Here is a 19,304-nt window from a genome sequence, read left to right as displayed (position 1 = left end):
TTTGTGGAATGCATTTGAACCAATCAGTTGTGTTGTGACAAGGTAGGGTTGGTATACAGAAGATAGCCCTATTTGGTAAAATACCAAGTCCATATTATTGCAAGAACAGCTCAAATAAGCATGAAGGTCAGTAAATCCGGAACATTTCAAGAACTTTCTTCAAGTACAGTCGCAAAAAACAAACGATATGATGAAACTGGCTCTCATGATGACCGCCACAGGAAAGGAAGACCCAGAGTTACCTCTGCTGTAGAGGATAAGTTCATTAGAGTTAACTGTACCTTAGATTGCAGCCCAAGTAAATGCTTCACGGACTTCAAGTAACAGACACGTCTCAACATCAACTGTTCAGAGGAGACTGTGTGAATCAGGCCTTCATGGTCGAATTGCTGCAAAGAAACACGAGCAATTTACATTAGATCCGTAGGAACTGTCCTTTGGTCTGATGAGTCCAAATTAGAGATTTTTGGTTCCAACCGCTGTGTCTTTTTGAGACGTGTCCAATTATTTGACTGGTAATGTATATGTCATGTTATTGTCTTTAAATGTGTTGATTGTGTTTGTTGGGCCACACTATGCATCCTTGTCATGTCCCTGCCTGTCACACCTGAGGAGGAGTAGAGGAGCGATGAGCTCCTCTAGGATGATGTACGGTGTCTTCCTTTGACTGATAAAAAGGTAGAGTGTGTCTGTACAGATGGACCGATGGATGGGATCAATTCTTCCCTCTGTCCTCTTCCTCTCCATGTGTGATATTTACCTCCCCTCCTCCCCAAACAGGGATATTTTGGACACTTTGTACCAGTCTACAGAGATTAGCATGAATTTGGGGGACATGCATGAAATTGTTTTCTTGTGTTTTATTGTCATGATGCTGTTTATATACAGTGTGGATGGGAGGGGGGAGAGAGAGATTTTTTTTTAAAGAAAAAAGTTTTGTCTTCCGGGAAGGGGGAACAGTAAATAAGTAGTAATGAGGGAAATGCATGCATATGTGTGTGTGTGTGTGTGTGTGTGTGCGCACATGTATATGTGTGTATGCTTGTGTGTGTGCGTGCCGGCGCATGTGTTTCTGTCTGTGTGTGTTTGTAAGGGATCGTTTTCTGTCATCACTATAGAAGACTGTGACCCCAGAACACAGTGGCACTGAGCTGCTGTGTTATTCAGACGGTGTGTCGTCGTCCCCCCCCATCCTCTGGAGAAGGCTAGACTGTGAATGCTGGGAGCTGACTGACTGACATTTGCACGTTAAAATTGTCTCCGTTTCCCCCCTAAACACCTACACTGCTTAAGGAAAACAGTGGAGGGACAAGGGTCTCTCTTTGTTGAGGTGGTGTGTGTGTGTGTGTGTGTGTGTGTGTGTGTGTGTGTGTGTGTGTGTGTGTGTGTGTGTGTGTGTGTGTGTGTGTGTGTGTGTGTGTGTGTGTGTGTGTGTGTGTGTGTGTGTGTGTGTGTGTCGTGTAATGAATGGACTCCTGCTGTGTCATATTAGCCTCACTGGAATGCCACACAAGGCCCTGCTGCAATGCTGCCTATTCATTTAGGTGTGTGTGTGTGTGTGTGTCCTGCATGCCTGTGTGTGTCCATCATGTGTCATGGTAGCTGCTAGGGCTGCGTGTTCTGTCTGGCTGAATCTCCTGCTCTGCTTCAGCAGTCAGTCTCCTCTCAGTTCCCTCAAAGAGCATCTCTGTCCCTTAGAGGCTCTCCCTCTTCTACGCTGCATCCATTTCAGATACACTCTCTTCTCCTCTCCTCTTCTCCTCTCCCCATCATCTTCTCCTCTCCCCTCGGCACCAGACTCACCACAGCTCCTCTTCTCCTTTCTTCATCCTCCTCCTCCTCCTCCTCTCCCAGGACTCAGGTGTGTGATTGACAGCTGTCCACTTATATGAGGCAGAAGAACACCAACAGTTCTCGGACTGAACAACACTAGAACTAGTCTAAACCAGATTAACTGTTTCCTCTTAACATTTCTCTGTTTTTCTTTTTATCAGCTTCTTAAAAAGGTACAATATGCAAAAATCACTCAGCCATTTCCTGGTTGCTAAAATTCTAATAAACTCAGCAAAAAAAGAAACGTCCTCTCACTGTCAACTGTATTTATTTTCAGCAATCTTAACATGTGTAAATATTTGTATGAACAAGATTCAACAACTGAGACATAAACTGACATGTGACTAACAGAAATTGAATAATGTGTCCCTGAACAAAGGGGGGGGGTCAAAATCAAAAGTAACAGTCAGTATCTGGTGTGGCCACCAGCTGCATCAAGTATTGCAGTGCATCTCCTCCTCATGGACTGCACCAGATTTGCCAGTTCTTGCTGTGAGATGTTACCCCACTCTTCCACAAAGGCACCTGCAAGTTCCCAGACATTTCTGGGGGGAATGGCCCTAGCCCTCACCCTCCAATCCAACAGGTCCTCAGTGTAACGCTCATTCCTTCAACAATAAATGCAAATCCGACCATCACCGCTGGTGAGACAAAACCATGACTCAGTGAAGAGCACTTTTGCCAGTCCTCTTTAATGCAGGTACTATTTAATGAAGCTGCCAGTTGAGGACTTGTGAGGCATCTGTTTCTCAAACTAGACACTCTAATGTACTTGTCCTCTTGCTCAGTTGTGCACCGGGGCCTCCCACTCCTCTTTCTATTTTGGTTGGAGCCAGTTTGCGCTATTCTATGAAGGGAGTAGAACACAGCTTTGTATGAGATCTTCAGTTTCTTGGCAATTTCTCACATGGAAGAGCCTTCATTTCTCAGACCAAGAATAGACTGACGAGTTTCAGAAGAAAGGTCTTTGTTTCTGGCCATTTTGAGCCTGTAATCGAACCCACAAATGCTAATGCTCCAGATACTCAACTAGTCTAAAGAAGGCCAGTTTTATTGCTTCTTTAATCAAAACAACAGTTTTCAGCTCTGCTAACATAATTGCAATAGGGTTTTCTAATGATCAATTAGCCTTTTAAAATTATAAACTTGGATTAGCTAACACAGCGTGCCATTGGAAAACAGGAGGGATGGTTGCTGATAATGTGTCTCTGTACGCCTATGTAGATATTCCATAAAAAAACTGCCGTTTCCAGCTACAATAGCCACTTACAACATTAACAATGTCTACACTGTATTTCTGATCAATTTGATGTTATTTTAAATGGACCAAAAATGTGCTTTTCTTTAAAAATCAAGGACATTTCCAGGTGACGCCAAACCTTTGAACGGTAGTGTATGTCAGAGAGTTGGCCTAAGATACAGTGGCATAGTATAGAGTACAGTATACACAGTGCATATCAGATGGGTGATGCAATATTTACAAACCATTAAAGTGACTAAGATACCGTAGAATAGTATAGAGTACAGTGTACACATATGAGATGAGTAATGCGAGATATGGAGAAATAAAGTGGCTCATGTTTCATTTCCTTAAAGTGTCTATAGGCAGCAGCCTCAGATGTGCTGGAGATGACTGTTTAACAGTCAGTGGTGTATTATAGAATACAATACAGTATATACATATGAAATGGGTAATGCAATATGTAAACACAATTTAAATGTGACTAAGATACAGTAGAATAGTGTGGAGTGCAGTTTATACATATGAGATGAGTAATGCCAGATACGGATCATTATTAAAGTGGCTAGGGATCCATTTCTAAAAGTGGCCAGTGATTCCTTTTTTTTCCAGATTGCATCTGTAAAAGTTTGTGAGGGTTTTAAGTGTTAGGCCAAATTTCTTTAGCCTCCTGAGGTTGAAGAGGCGCTGTTGCGCCTTCTTCACCACACTGTCTGTGTGGGTGGACCATTTCAGTTTGTCAGTGATGTGTACACCGAGGAACTTGAAGCTTTCCACCTTCTCCTCTTTGGTCCCATCAATGTGGATAGGGGTGGTGCTCCCTCTGCTATTTCCTGAAGTCCTCTCCTAATATTGTTGACCACCAAAATGAAGGAAACACTTGAATAAATTAGGGATACAACGTATATTGAAAGCAGGTGCTTCCACACAGCTGTGGTTCCAAAGTTAATTAAGCAAGTAATATCCCATCATGCTTAGAGTTATTTGGGCTACCATGGCTAGAAGAAGAGATCTCAGTGACTCTGAAAGAGGGGTCTCAAAGTAGCATAGGGGGTTTAAAAGGTGTGTGTGTGTGTGTGTGTTTGTGTGTGTGTGTGTGTGTTAAATCAAACTTTATTTATTTGTCATGTGCCGAATACAGCAAGTGTAGACTTACTTGCTTACTTACAAGCCCTTAACCAACAGTGCAGTTCAAGAAGAAGAAAATATTTACCAAGTTGACTAAAATAAAAAATTATAATAAAAAGTAACACAATAAGAATAACGTAACAGGGCTATATACAGAGGGCACCGGTACCGGGTCAGTGTGCAGGGGTACAGGCTAGTTGAGGTAATCTGTACATGTAGGTGGGGGCGAAATGACTATGCATAGGTAACAAACAGCGAGTAGCAGCAGTGTACAAAAGGGAGGGGGTCAATGTAAATTGTCCAGTGGCGATTTTATGAATTATTCAGCAGTCTTATGGCTTGGGGATAGAAGTTGTTGAGGAGCCTTTTGGTCCTAGACTTGGCACTCCGGTACCGCTTGCCATGTGGTAGCAGAGAAAACAGTCTATAACTTGGGTGACTGGAGTCTCTGACAATTTTTTGGGCCTTCCTCTGACACCAGTTATTAAATAGGTCCTGGATGGCAGGAAGCTTGGTGATGTACTGGGCCATTCGCACTACCCTCTGTAGTGCCTTACGGTCAGATGCCGAGCAGTTGCCATACCAGGCGGTGATACAACTGGTCAGGATGCTCTCGATGGTGCAGCTGTAGAACCTTTTGAGGATCTGGGGACCCATACCAAATATTTTCAGTCTCCTGAGGGGGTAAAGGTTTTGTCGTGCCCTCTTCACGACTGTCTTGGTATGTTTGGACCATGATAGTTAGTTAGTGATGTGGACATCAAGGAACTTGAAACTCTCGACCCGCTCCACTACAGCCCCATCGATGTTAATGGGGGTCTGTTCGGCAACCCTTTTCCTGTAGTCCACGTTCAGCTCCTTTGTCTTGCTCACATTGAGGAAGAGGTTGTTGTCCTGTCACCACACTGCCAGGTCTCTGACCTCCTCCCTATAGGTCGTCTCATTGTTGTCGGTGATCAGGCCTACCACTGTTGTGTCGTCAGCAAACTTAATAATGATGTTGGAGTCATGTTTGGCCACACAGTCGTCGGTGAACAGGGAATACAGGAGGGGACTAAGTACACACCCCTGAGGGGCCCAGTGTTGAGGATCAGCATGGCAGACGTGTTGTTGCCTACTCTTACCACCTGGGTGAGGCCCATCAGGAAGTCCAGGATACATTTGCAGAGGGAGGTGCTTTGTCCCAGAGTCCTTAGCTTAGCAATGAGCTTCGTGGGCACTATGGTGTTGAACGCTGAGCTGTCATTGAGCTGTCATTGAACAGCATTCTCACATAGGTGTTCCTTTTGTCCAGGTGAGAAAGGGCAGTGTGGAGTGCGATTGAGATTGCGTCATCTGTGGATCTGTTGGGGCAGTATGCGAATTGGATTGGGTCTAGGGTGTCCGGGAGGATGCTGTTGATATGAGCCATGACCAACCTTTCAAAGCACTTCATGGCTACTGATGTGAGTTACACGGGGCGGAAATCATTTAGGCAGATTACCTTTGCTTCCTTGGGCACAGGGACTATGGTGGTCTGCTTAAAACATGTAGGTATTACAGACTCGGTCAGGGAGAGGTTGAAAATGTCAGTGAAGACACTTGACAGTTGGTCCGCGCATGCTTTGAGTACACGTCCTGGTAATCCGTCTGGCCCAGCGGCTTTGTGAATGTTAACCTGTTTAGAGGTTTTGTTCACATCAGCTACTGAGAACATTATCTAGAACAGCTGGTGTCATCTATAACAGCTGGTGATCTTGTGCATCCTTCAGTGTTGCTTGCCTCGAAGCGAGCATAAAAGGCATTGAGCTTGTCTGGTAGGTGTGTGTGTGTGTGTGTGTGTGTGTGTGTGTGTGTGTGTGTGTGTGTGTGTGTGTGTGTGTGTGTGTGTGTGTGTGTGTGTGTGTGTGTGTGTGTGTGTGTGTGTGTGTGTGTGTGTGTGTGTGTGTGTGTGTGTGTGTGTGCGGGTGTGTCAGTCACCCGATCTCAACCCAATTGAACACTTATGGGACATCCTGGAGCGGCGCCTTAGTATCCCTCCAGTAGAGTTGACCTTCTGTCTTATATAACTATACCAAACAAAACATATCATACTAATTTCATTGTCCTGGACTTACTTTAATTAACTATGTTCCGTCTAGTCTATGAGACCAGTCTGAAATACAGATACAGGTGGGGGGAAAGAGGAAGACAACCAGACAATACAGAGAAGTGTTTACACTGATGTTAAAGCTCATTAGAGAAGTATCAGTGTCTCCCTCTGCCATTTCTCCCCATGATGACTAGGACCTCAAGTGTTTTCAGCTGCATCCGTGCGTTATTGATTTGTATGACGTATTAAAAGGTAGCCTAGAGTCTAGGCTGAAAGAATATATATGATAGGATTACCAGGAAATAGAGATATTGATCGGGTCAAGAAGAAGAAGCAGGGTTTACGTTACAGCTAAAGAGAGGATTCGAGGGCCGCAGGCAGCATAGTGGTTAGAGCGTTGATCCAGTAACCGAAGGGTCACTGGTTTGAATCCCCGAGCCGACAAGGTGAAAAATCTGTCGATGTGCCTTTGAGCAAGGCACTTAACCCTAATTGCTCCTGTAAGTCACTCTGGATAAGAGTGTCTGCTTAATGACTCAAATGTTAAATGATACATCAGACTACACATCGTAAACAGACATTTTAGCCAATATTTCATATGCTGGACTGAGGCTTTTTCCCCAGCAAGCATTAAATTGCATTCAAATATGCAAATAATTTGTGCATTGCCAGGAATCCTAAATACACCCGTCCTTTCCAGAGGAAAACCTATAGCTCTGGTCTTTCTATTCCAGCCCAGAAGGTGGCGATAAGGCACTCACAGTTCGCAACCAACCGCCATTACACTCCACTGAAGAAGAACAAGGAAAAGCGGAAGTCCTGTGGTATGTGCGTAGCAAATAAATAAACATTTTCACAGGTATTTGCAAGCTAATACATATTACGCTGGTGTGGAATTTGTAATGTTACTTTTGCCACATACACATATTAATTAATGACACGAATGTCTTCGACTTAGCCTCTAATAAAGGCCTTTATCGACAGCATGCTAGCTACTGTTAGCCAGCTATTAACGTTAAAGCAGCAATCATCAGTTAAAACAATAACAAAGCTGAGAAATGTAACCACTCTAAAAATCAGAGATATAGCTATGAATGCAAAGACTGACCATCCCATATATCAAACTTAGGCCAAATAGTGTTTACATTTACTCCTGTTTACAAACATTTGGGTAAAACATGCTTGGATTTGGGGTTCTGATGGGGTACGACTAATCTCAAGAATCAACGTTACTCTTGACAGCAGTTGTAAATATATTTGTTTATTTAAAAATGTAGCAAAAGCAAACCTGTGGGACCATAAAGAGTGTGCGTGTGACCGACCACCTCTCCCCTCCCTCCCTCCCTCCTTCCCTCCCTCCCAGATACAGCTCGGTCAGTGGTCTTCCTCCTCCAGTCCAGATTGAGGAGATAGCTACCTGTCATCCTGTCTGTCAGTATGTCATCCAGGAGAGAACAGAGTTCCAGGTCTCTCCTATTTGGCTTGCTGCTTGTGCTGCTCTGTGAGGTGTTCTCGTTTGCACATGCAAGCAAGGTATGCTCATTGACGGGGCCATACTCACCGGTGTACAGTGTCAATTTCTGATGATGCTCACACAAATCATTAGCCTGGTCCCAGATCTGTTTGTGCTGTCTGCGGTCATTGTCATTTGGCAAGACAGCACAAACAGATGTAGGACCACACTCTTCTAAAAAAGGGTTCTTCAGCCATCCCCATAGACGGGTTGGTTATTTAGCAACTATGTGGCAAAACAGACAGGGTTGGCATAGATTGTTGGCAACATGTTAAATATATTTATTATATATATTTTGACTATATTTCGAATGTTTATTGAAAACATAAATAAGGTTACACACAATGTGCGCTTGTTGTCTCTCAGGTACATTGTTACAGTTGTTGGTTAGCTAGCTAGGTTGTTTTTTTTTGTCATATTAGCATAGACCTCAAAACAAGACTTGGTATCAAGAACAAGATAAAACGAGTTGAAACGAGTAACCTACGATTCCCACATGGCAGCTTCTTGTCAGTGTTGCTAGTAATCTGACCATCCAGAATCACAGCAACACACGGACTTCTGCCTGATTGCAGCACATCATTTTCGGGACTTTGTTAGCTAACCCATCTATAGGATAACCCTTTTTGGTTTCAGGTAGAACCCTCTGTGGAAAAGGTTCTACATGGAACCCCAAAGGATTTTTACCTGGAACCAATAAGGGTTCTTCAAAGGGTTGTCCTATGGGGACAGCCGAAGAACCCCTTTAGGTTTTAGTTATCATATTTTTTTCTGAGAGTACAGGCTAACAAATCACTGTGTTGAAGACCCCCATGACGATAATGTTATTCTCTATGTTCACAGAGTTTTGAAGACGTGCGCTGCAAGTGTATCTGTCCACCCTACAGGAACATCACTGGACACATCTACAGCAGGAATGTCTCCCAGAAAGATTGGTGAGAAATGTTCTATCACATAGGCCCTATGCACATCATGCAGAACTCACAATCTGTTCTAACTCAGTCACTCATCTTTGTTCACTCCTGTTGTCTTCCACAGTACATTTAACTAGTTCTGTCATGAAGCTGTGGATTTAAGGCTCCCCCACGCACACAATTTGCTGATCGATGTCTTCGTAGTTCAATGTAGTTCTGGAAAGAATGAATAAAAGTGTCAGGCTTACATGTTGGACTAACATAGAGGCAGTAGACTAATAATAAGAGACTAGTTATTTATAATGTGTGTACCTTTGTCTGTGCTCAGTAACTGCCTCCATGTAGTGGAGCCCATGCCAGTGCCAGGCCATGATGTGGAGGCCTACTGTCTGCTGTGTGAGTGCAAGTATGAGGAACGCAGCAGCAACACCATCAAGGTACTACTGACCCTTTACATTGACACACAGGGTTGATTTCAACTGATATTACCTGGTCAAAAGTGACCATGCTGAAGAGACTGTGGTGTAGGGAAGGAGTATGATATTCAACAAGTTACATCATTAGTAAAGCAACAGATTGACTGGCCATCCATACAGTAGTCAGTCCCCTCAGTGTTTATGTATTTATTTATCATATGATACTATCACATCCTTCAGCCCTACCTACTTTCTCAGCCTCTGAGTGCCAGAGAGGAAAGGGCACAGCTTTGCGACAGGCATGCTTGTAGCTTTACAACAATGGAAACGGCTTGTCTATAGCCCATTCAAAACATATGGCCCAAATTACTGGAGATAACTTTTTTCATTCTGTGCCGGATTTGTCCGCATTTTAAATAATTTCACAAACCATGTTGCGGGCTGTTTTAAACTAATCCCAGGACACAAATTATTGGTTTGATAACAAACAACCTTGTTTAGTCGTGTTTTAGATTATATTTTGCCCAATATGAACTGAATGGTGAATAATGTATTGTGTAATTTTGAAGTCACTTTTATTGTAAATAAGATAGATGTTTTTGAACCCTTCTACATTAATGTGGATGACACCATGACTACGGATAATAATGAATGAATCGTGAAAATGATGATCATACCCCCAAAATCATGACTAAAGATCATACATTACCCCTTAAGAAATGCTAATCTCTCACTGATAACAATCATATTTTTGGGGGGTATGATATTTGTGTCCTCTAACTTTCTCATTCGTCATTATTCACAATTCATTCATGATTATTCCTTACCATGGTAGCATCCGTATCGATGTAGTAGTGTTCAGAAACATCTATTCTTATTTACAATAAAAGTGTATTCACCAATCAGTTCTTATTGGACAAAACATAATCCGAAACACAAACAAAACAAACTGTATATGCATCCAACAAGTTTGTAGTGTCACAAGCTTGATGTAGTCATCGCGTGCTAGGAATATGGGTCCAAATACTAAACTTTTGACTACTTTAATAAACTATAAGTGAATTTGTCCAAATACTTGACTTCTTTAAATGGAGGAGTAGATGCAAAAAGTGCTTTCATTTCTGAACAGTAAAACAGATACAGATGTAGGATCTGTATTTGACCAGTATTGTCATAGCAAAATAATCGTGCAGCAACACGATTTTAACCTTTACTCCATAATGTGCTTGTTCGGTGATTAAACTATTAGCTAGACAATAGTAGGCGTCATGAAAGTGCAGTACTGTTAATATAACTGTGGTTTAGTGTGGGGATTCAGTGAATTTATGTGGCATAGGAAAATTCTCAGCAACAAAAGTGATCAAATTAAGATCCTAAATCTGTATGTATGAAAATACCCTCAAATAAAAGGTGACATTCTGTATTGTTGCCTAATATGAAACATTTGATCTCGAATCCAAAATGCTGCAGTATAGTGTCAAATGTAAAACATGTAGCTTCTCTGTCCAAATAAATGAGATAACCAGACTGAGACCATTGTTCAGAAAGGCAAGTTTTTATTTAGGGCTTAATGTTCATCAGTAAAATTCATTAGAATTTCATTAAGGTATGTGATGGCCTAATGTTGTACATTATGGCTGGTTTACTGGTAACTGTAAGTGTAGTAGAAGGTTCCACTACTCAGACCGCAGGTTACGCTGTGACTGCCAAACTGGAGGTTCGTGGTGCAGGTTCCCAGGTGGTCATCGAAGTTTAGGTCCTTGTCCCAGATCTCAAACTTGAGGGAAGCACTGGGTGGCACATTCAGAAAGTTGAATACAGCACTCCAGTTTGGGTTTTGAGTATCCTTGTGCCAGTCTGTCATGCCACCGGATTCGCCACCACACCAAACCTTGACGTAGGGGTCAGGGTAATTACCAGCAGGGTCCCCTCGAAGGCCGCTGGCATGAAGGCCGGACACCCTGACATTTGCACCATGGACGCCAACCAACATACAGAGAAACAGCAGTCCCAGAGAGAGGGAGGCCATGGCTTTCAGTAGGGGAAAGAAAACTAAGAGAGGGAAAAAATAGAAGGGAGGGGTTCAAATACATTTGCATGTCAACAGGATGACAAAATATAGCTTAGTCAAGCCACATGAGAGTCAGAAAGAACCTGAGTCGGGCCTCCCGGGTGGCGCAGTGGTTAAGGGCGCTGTACTGCAGCGCCAGCTGTGCCACCAGAGACTCTGGGTTCGCGCCCAGGCTCTGTCGCAACTGGCCGCGACCGTGGGGCGATGCACGATTGGCCCAGCGTCGTCCGGGTTATGGAGGGCTTGGCCGGTAGGGATATCCTTGACTCATCGCGCACCAGCGATTCCTGTGGCGGGCCGGGTGCAGTGCACGCTAACCAAGGTTGCCAGGTGCATGGTGTTTCCTCCGACACATTGGTGCGGCTGGCTTCCGGGTTGGATGCGCGCTGTGTTAAGAAGCAGTGTGGCTTGGTTGGGTTGTGTATCGGAGGACGCATGACTTTCAACCTTCGTCTCTCCCGAGCCCGTACGGGAGTTGTAGCGATGAGACAAGATAGTAGCTACTAACAATTGGATACCACGAAAAAGGGGTAAAATGAAAAAAATTGTCAAAAAAACACTAACTGTCTTCAGAGAGATGAGGGGATACAATACGAACAGTCTTCAGAGAGATGAGGGGATACAATACGAACAGTCTTCAGAGAGATGAGGCGATACAATACGAACAGTCTTCAGAGAGATGAGGGGATACAATACGAACAGTCTTCAGAGAGAAGAGGGGATACAATACGAACAGTCTTCAGAGAGAAGAGGAGATACAACACTAACAGTCTTCAGAGAGAAGAGGAGATACAACACTAACAGTCGTCAGGGAGAAGAGGAGATACAATACTAACAGTCGTCAGGGAGAAGAGGAGATACAACACTAACAGTCGTCAGGGAGAAGAGGAGATACAACACTAACAGTCGTCAGGGAGAAGAGAAAAAAATACAAATTAAGTCAGAAAATGAAATGACAAACATTGTTAATTATCAAGGAAATAATTTTGTTTGTGGTACAATATGCAAAATGCTATGTTGTACACGTGTTACAGAACTCATTAAAACGATGTAAAGATGAGACTGGACTAGATCTTACCTGTGCTATGTAGAGTCTGTAGACGATGGTCTGTATCTCAGGGGAACCAACCGCTGATGGTTTTTCTGTGCCCAATCGCTGTTTATAAATACTTCATCGGGCTTCTCCAATTCATCCCCAACATACAGTATGCCCCCAAAGATAACCCACAGGTGGTCTGTTCTCAGGGATTCCTCAACCAATGAGAGCACATGGAGGCAGCAGCACCTACGAGTGCGAGTGTTACATTTTAACCTTTAATGCTGATTAAATGATGTCCAGACTTTTGACCAATATGGCAATACCAAGTGTCAAACAGAACTTGGCATCATCTCAGGGTTGTTGGCATCATCTCAGGGTTGTTGGCATCATCTCAGTTACCACCTGCCCTTGAGTCACTAAACCCCCAACCTGTTCCAAGCAGTGCTCTGCGCCACGTGCAGCACAGGGTCAGCTACAGAGCAGCACCTGTGGTGCAGGTTAAGGGTTAAGTGGTCTGCTCAAGGAGCCACTGAGTTGGTGGCACCTGTTTTCGACAAACATCATCACTGTATAATGTATATATAAACTTATATTATGTTGTGTATTCGACTCTGAACAAAAAAAATAACCAGAACATGTAAAGTGTGGGTCAAATGTTTCATGTGGTGAAATAAAATATCCCAGAAATGTTCCATATGCTTATTTCTCTCAAATTTGGTGCACAAATGTGTTTACATCCCTGTTAGTGAGCATTTCTCCTTTGCCAAGACAATCCATCCACCTGACAGGTATGGCATATTAAACAGCATGGTCATTACACAGGTACACCTTGTGCTGGGGACATTAAAAGGCCACTCTAAAATGTGCAGTTTTGTCAATCAGCTCAATGCCACCGATATTTTAAGGGAGCATGCAAATGGCACGCTGACTGCAGGAATGTCCACCATTGCAGTTGCCAGAGAATTGAATGTTCATTTCTCTACCATATGCCGCCTCCAATGTAGTTTTAGAGAATTTGACAGTACGTCCAACTGGCCTCACAACCGCAGACCACGTGTACATTTTCTGGCAACAGCTCTGGTGGACGTTTCTGCAGTCAGCATGCCAGTTCCACGCCCCCTCAAAACTTGAGACATCTGTGGCATTGTGTTGTGTGACAAAACGGCACATTCGTTTTTAGAGGGGCCTTTTATTGAACAAGGTGCACCTGTGTAATGATCATGCATTTTAATTAGCTTCTTCATATGCCATACTTGTCAGGTGGATGTATTATCTTGGCAAAGGAGAAATGCTCACTAACAGAGATGTATACAAATTTGTGCCCAATATGGAACATTTCTGGAATCTTATATTTAAGCTCTTGAAACATGGGACTAACATTTCACATGTTGCGTTTATATTTTTGTTCAGTGTGTAAATAAAAAATAATATATGAAATAGCCCTCTCCTCCAACAGACACATCTCAACATCAACATCAGGCCTTCATGAAATTGCTGCAAAGAAACCACTACTAAAGGACACCAATAATAAGAAGAGACTTGCTTGGGCCAAGAAACACGAGCAATGGACATTAGAATGGTGTAAATCTGTTCTTTGGTCTGATGAGTCCAAAGTTGAGATTTTTGGTTCCAACCGCCATGTCTTTGTGAGACGCAGAGTAAGTGAACGGATGATCTCCGCATTTGTGGTTCCCACCATGAAGCATGGAGGAGGAAGTGTGGGGGTGCTTTGCTGGTGACACTGTCAGGGATTTATTTCAAATTCAGGGCACACTTAACCAGCATGGCTACCACAGCATTCTACGGCGATACACCATCCCATCTGGTTTGTGCTTAGTGGGACCATCATTTGTTATTCAACAGGACAATGACCCAACAAACCTCCAGGCTGTGTAAGGGCTATTTGACCAAGGAGAGTGATGGGGTGCTGCATCAGATGACCTGGCCTCCACAATCAACCGACCTCAACTCAAGTGAGATGGTTTGGGATGAGTTGGACCGCAGAGTGAAGGAAAAGCCAACGAGTGCTCAGCATGTTGGAACTCCTTCAAAACTGTTGGAAAAGCATTCCAGGTGAAGCTGGTTGAGAGAATGCCAAGAGTGTGCAAAGCTGTCATCAAGGCAAAGGGTTGCTACTTTGAAGAATCTCAAATCTAAAATATATTTTGTAGAAATAGTAAAAATAAAGAAAAACCTTTGAATTAGTAGGTGTGTCCAAACTTTTGATTGGTACTGTACATAGTGAGTCACCCAGCCCATATCTCCCAGCCCTAAGCAGAAGGCACCTGTTTTCGACAAATATCATAATTTATCATCAATTTATACATTAACATCTATTCTATTCTTCAGTTTGTTTATTCAAAAAATTTCCATTATTTTTTACATACAAGACTATGTGTCTGTATTTGCAAATAAACTGAATAGTAATATTATTTCTAATATATAAATAACAAATAACATATGAAATATCCCTCTCCTGCATTTTAGATACATCCTTCCTTTCCTGTCTTTGTACACCTGCATGTTTAACTTGTCAAATGTTTGCCTTAGCATGTCAGAAAGCAGCCAAAGGCTTTGTCTGCTAAACTTTAATCCAAGCTACATTTATTTTCCATCCCCAGGTGACGATCATCATCTACCTGTCAGTGGTGGGCTCTCTGCTACTCTACATGTTGTTCCTGCTGCTGGTTGAACCTCTCATCCGTAAACATGACCCCTACATCCAACCCCTTCACAACGAGGACGACTCTGAGGTATATAAACAGATATACAGTGCCTTCGGAAAGTATTCAGACCCCTTGACTTCTTACACATTTTGTAATGTTACAGCCTAATTCTGAAATGGATTCAACAAAAACAATCCTCATTAATCTACACACAATACCCCATAATCATCATTTTTGCAAATGTATTAAAAATAAAAAACAGGAATACCTTATTTACATAAGTATTCAGACCCTTTGCTATGAGACTCGAAATTGAGCTCAAGTGCCTCCTGTTTCCATTGATCATCCTAGAGATGTTTCTACAACTTGATTGGAGTCCACCTGTGGTAAATTCAATTGATTGGACATGATTTGGAAAGGCACACACCTGTCTATTTAAGGTCCCACAGTTGACAGTGCATGTCAGAGCAAAAACCAAGCCATGAGGTCGAAGGAATTGTCTGTAGAGCTCTGAGACTATTGTGTCGAGGCACAGATCTGGGGAAGGGTACAGCAAAAATATCTGCAGCATTGAAGGTCCCCAAGAACACAGTGGCCTCCATCATTCTTAAATGGAAGAAGGATGGAACCACCAAGACTCTTCCTAGAGCTGGTCGCCCGGCCAAACTGAGCAATCGACGGAGAAGAGCCTTGGTCAGGGAGGTGACCAAGAACCCGATGGTCACTCTGACAGAGATCTAGAGTTCCTCTGATGAGATGGGAGAACCTTCCAGATGGACAACCATCTCTGTAGCACTCCATCGATCAGCCCGCTTGGAGTTTGTCAATGGTCACTTAAAGACTCTTAAGATCATGAGAAACACCATTCTCTGGTCTGATGAAACCAATATTGAACTTTTTGGTCTGAATGCCAAGTGTCACGCCTGGAAGAAACCTGGTACCATCCCTACGGTGAAGCATGGTGGTAGCAGCATCATGTTGTAGGGATGTTATTCAGTGGCAGGGACTGGAAGACTAGTCAGGATCAAGGCAAAGATGAACGGAGAAAATTACAGAGAGATCCTTGATGAGAACCTGCTCCAGAGCGTTTAGGACCTCAGACTGGGGCAAAGGTTCACCTTCCAATAGGACAACAACCCTAAGCACACAGCCAAGACAACACAGGAGTGGCTTCGGTACACGTCTCTGAATGTCCTTGAGTGGCCCAGCCAGAGGCCGGACTTGAACCCGATCTAACATCTGATCTAACAGCCAGAGCCCAGACTTGGAGAGGCCTGAAAATATCTGTGGATCAACCCTCCTCATCCAACCTGACAGCGCTTGAGAGGATCTGCAGAGAAGAATGGAAGAAACTCCCCAAATACAGGTGTGCCAAGCTTGTAGCGTCAAACCCAAGAAGACTCGATTTTGTCATCGCTGCCAGAGATGCTTCAACAAAGAACTGAGTAAAGGGTCTGAATACTTATGTACAGTCGTGGCAAAAAGTTTTGAGAATGACACAAATATTAATTTCCACAAAGTTTGCTGCTTCAGTGTCTTTAGATATTTTGTCAGATGTTAATATGGAATACTGAAGTATAATTACAAGCATTTCATAAGTGTCAAAGACTTTTATTGACAATTACATTAAGTTACAAAGATACAAAGAGTCAATATTTGCAGTGTTGATCCTTCTTTTTCAAGACCTCTACAATCCGCCCTGGCATGCTGTCAATTCACTTCTGGGCCACATCCTGACTGATGGCAGCCCATTCTTGCATAATCAATGCTTGGAGTTTGTCAGAATTTGTGGGTTTTTGTTTGTTCACCCGCCTCTTGAGGATTGACCACAAGTTCTCAATGGGATTAAGGTCTGGGGAGTTTCCTGGCCATGGACCCAAAATATCAATGTTTTGTTCCCCAAGCCACTTAGTTATCACTTTTGCCTTATGGCAAGGTGCTCCATCATGCTGTAAAAGGCATTGTTTGTCACCAAACTGTTGCTGGATGGTTGGGAGAAGTTGCTGTCGGAGGATGTGTTGGTACCATTCTTTATTCATGGCTGTGTTCTTAGGCAAAATTGTGAGTGAGCCCACTCCCTTGGCTGAGAAGCAACCCCACACATGAATAGTCTCAGGGATGCTTTACTGTTGGCATGACACAGGACTGATGGTAGCGTTCACCTTGTCTTCTCCGGACAAGATTTTTTCCGGATGCCGCAAACAATCGGAAAGGGGATTCATCCAAGAAAATGACTTTACCCCAGTCCTCAGCAGTCCAATCCCTGTACCTTTTGCAGAATATCAGTCTGTCCCTGATGTTTTTCCTGGAGAGAAGTGGCTTCTTTGCTGGCCTTCTTGACACCAGGCCATCCTCCAAAAGTCTTCGCCTCACTGTGCATGCAGATGCACTCACACCTGCCTGCTGCCATTCCTGAGCAAGCTCTGCACTGGTGGTGCCCTGATCCCGCAACCGAATCAACTTGAGGAGATGGTCCTGGCGCTTGCTGGACTTTCTTAGGTGCCCTGAAACCTTCTTCACAACAATTGAACCGCTCTCCTTGAAGTTCTTGATGATCCGATAAATGGTTGTACACCACACATAGGAAACAAACTCGTTTGTCAGGAGGCTGTGGGATGTGAGGGTTATGAGGAACAATTCTACTGGTTTGCTGGTTTCTACTTCACTGATTTAACAGGTGTGTGTAACGTCCTGTACACTCTCTCTGTCTCTCCTCTCTGTGTCTCTATCTCTCTGTCTCGCTCTGTCTCTCCCCTTCGACCCCTCCCATACAGGACATGCAGCCGCAGCCTGAGTGTGCTGCCGCTGCCCAGGGAGGCAGGGGTAACACGGTACTGGAACGGGTAGAGGGAGCCCAGCAGCGCTGGAAAAAACAGGTCCAGGAACAGCGCAAGACTGTCTTTGACCGACACAAGATGCTTAGTTAAACCTCAATGGCTGACTTCAGATCAGAGGCTAGAGTCACCTCCCAAGCTTCCTCCATATCTGCTGCTGTTGTACTGTCACTAGCTACATGTTGTTCTTCAGGATTTCAATCCCTTTGCCATTTCAATACAGTCCCTGCACATTTAGGATTGTTAATGAGCGTTATGGTAATTCTGTTTGGAACGATCGCTGGCCCATTTGTCCTTTGTTTCCAAAATGGTGGTTGCTGTCATGAGAATATAGAGCAAAGTGGAAGTTGTGGTTGCATCATCATCTCTGCATCATCTGCATGGAAAGATAAAACAGGAAATGGAACTGGATATATTACAATCACTTTATCCAAAATAAGCTTTGAAAAAGTAGGACTGATTCAGAATATTTTTAATATGCTTAAGCACATGTTACAAATAATTTTCAATCCTCATTGTAGCATTGTTGTATTGTGAAGCTAACTCAGCGCACCGGATACTTTAGGTAGGCTGAATGCTTGTGAATGATAGGCTCACTGTAAATAGGCTGCCGGTATGTAATTGGTTACTTTAATTATTAGCTGGTGCCAAGCCAAGTTCATTGCTTAGTTTAAGCACTATTTATCATCAGAACCACTTGTGGTTCATTTTGCACTTCCTGATGATATCCTTTGCACTTAAAGACACAAGAAAGGAAAATGTATTGCTTTATTTAGCCATGTCATGATGATTGATAGTTTGGCTGGCTTTGAAAAATGTGTTGTTTGATAGGCTGTCTACCTGGAGTGGACACAGATGAGTGAAACCTCAGAGGGTGCTAAATGTGAATAGCTTAGCTTGTAACGGTCATTGTAATGTAGTCATTTACTGTAGAATCACTGGAATGCCAAATGTCTTTGTATGATTCCAGAGTGGAATATTGCAGTCAGTGGATTGTCTCACATTCCATTAGCTAGCTCTGACTGAGGCTATGTGCTGTGTGTGTGGAGGGGGGACATTTCCAATCACATTCTGAGGTGAAGTTATGCTAGCCTGCTTTACCTCAAACACACACACATTGAGAATTGATGAAAAGGACCTATTGAATTAATGTTTTAGCTGATGTATTTTAATGCAGATCTACTCTTAATTGACATTATTTTGAATGTAATTATCAAAAGGAATATGGTAGGGCCTGTATGTTGATGTTAAAGACATATCAACTGATGTGTGTTTTGATATAGGCTAGGATTTTATTACATTATTTTAGTTGGACTCTGTTCTGAGATCTTGCGATGTTGAAAGAATGTCTGTGTAATTGTCTAAACCATGCTTGGAAAACAGTAAAAATGGACCTTGGTTGAGCTTATATTTATCCTGTTGGAGTTATTTGGTGAAATCAGTATAACATAGTTTGATTGAAGCTGCTTATGTATTTATAGACAATGTTAAACCCCTTGTTGTCGCTTGAGTTACCTGCCGTCATATCCCTCATCTTCAGAGGTGCCTGTATGACTCATGACCACTAGATGGCCACACA

At 43.1% G+C, this 19,304-nt stretch overlaps 1 protein-coding gene across 3 annotated transcripts; it reads left to right on the top strand.

Annotated features, from left to right (window-relative positions):
- Positions 1-7,051: 7,051 nt before the first annotated feature.
- On the top strand, positions 7,052-19,133 carry LOC135504006 (proton-transporting V-type ATPase complex assembly regulator TMEM9-like). 3 transcript variants are annotated; one of them, XM_064922246.1, is made up of 6 exons: positions 7,052-7,096; positions 7,636-7,805; positions 8,629-8,720; positions 9,028-9,136; positions 14,847-14,978; positions 17,666-19,133. In XM_064922246.1, the coding sequence occupies exons 2-6, from the start codon at positions 7,710-7,712 to the stop codon at positions 17,816-17,818; spliced, it is 582 nt and encodes a 193-aa protein (XP_064778318.1). In that variant the 5' UTR covers positions 7,052-7,096; positions 7,636-7,709; the 3' UTR covers positions 17,819-19,133. The 3 variants fall into 3 exon arrangements, with proteins under 3 accessions (XP_064778318.1, XP_064778319.1, XP_064778320.1); XM_064922247.1 differs by having other exon boundaries at positions 7,060-7,131; XM_064922248.1 differs by having other exon boundaries at positions 7,062-7,100.
- The last annotated feature ends 171 nt before the right edge of the window (positions 19,134-19,304 follow it).

This window comes from Oncorhynchus masou, chromosome 18 (genome assembly GCF_036934945.1).
Source record: "Oncorhynchus masou masou isolate Uvic2021 chromosome 18, UVic_Omas_1.1, whole genome shotgun sequence".
Lineage (NCBI taxonomy): Eukaryota > Metazoa > Chordata > Actinopteri > Salmoniformes > Salmonidae > Oncorhynchus > Oncorhynchus masou.
The sequence above is the reverse complement of the archived record's forward strand: the minus strand, read 5'-3'. Positions and strand labels throughout refer to the sequence as shown.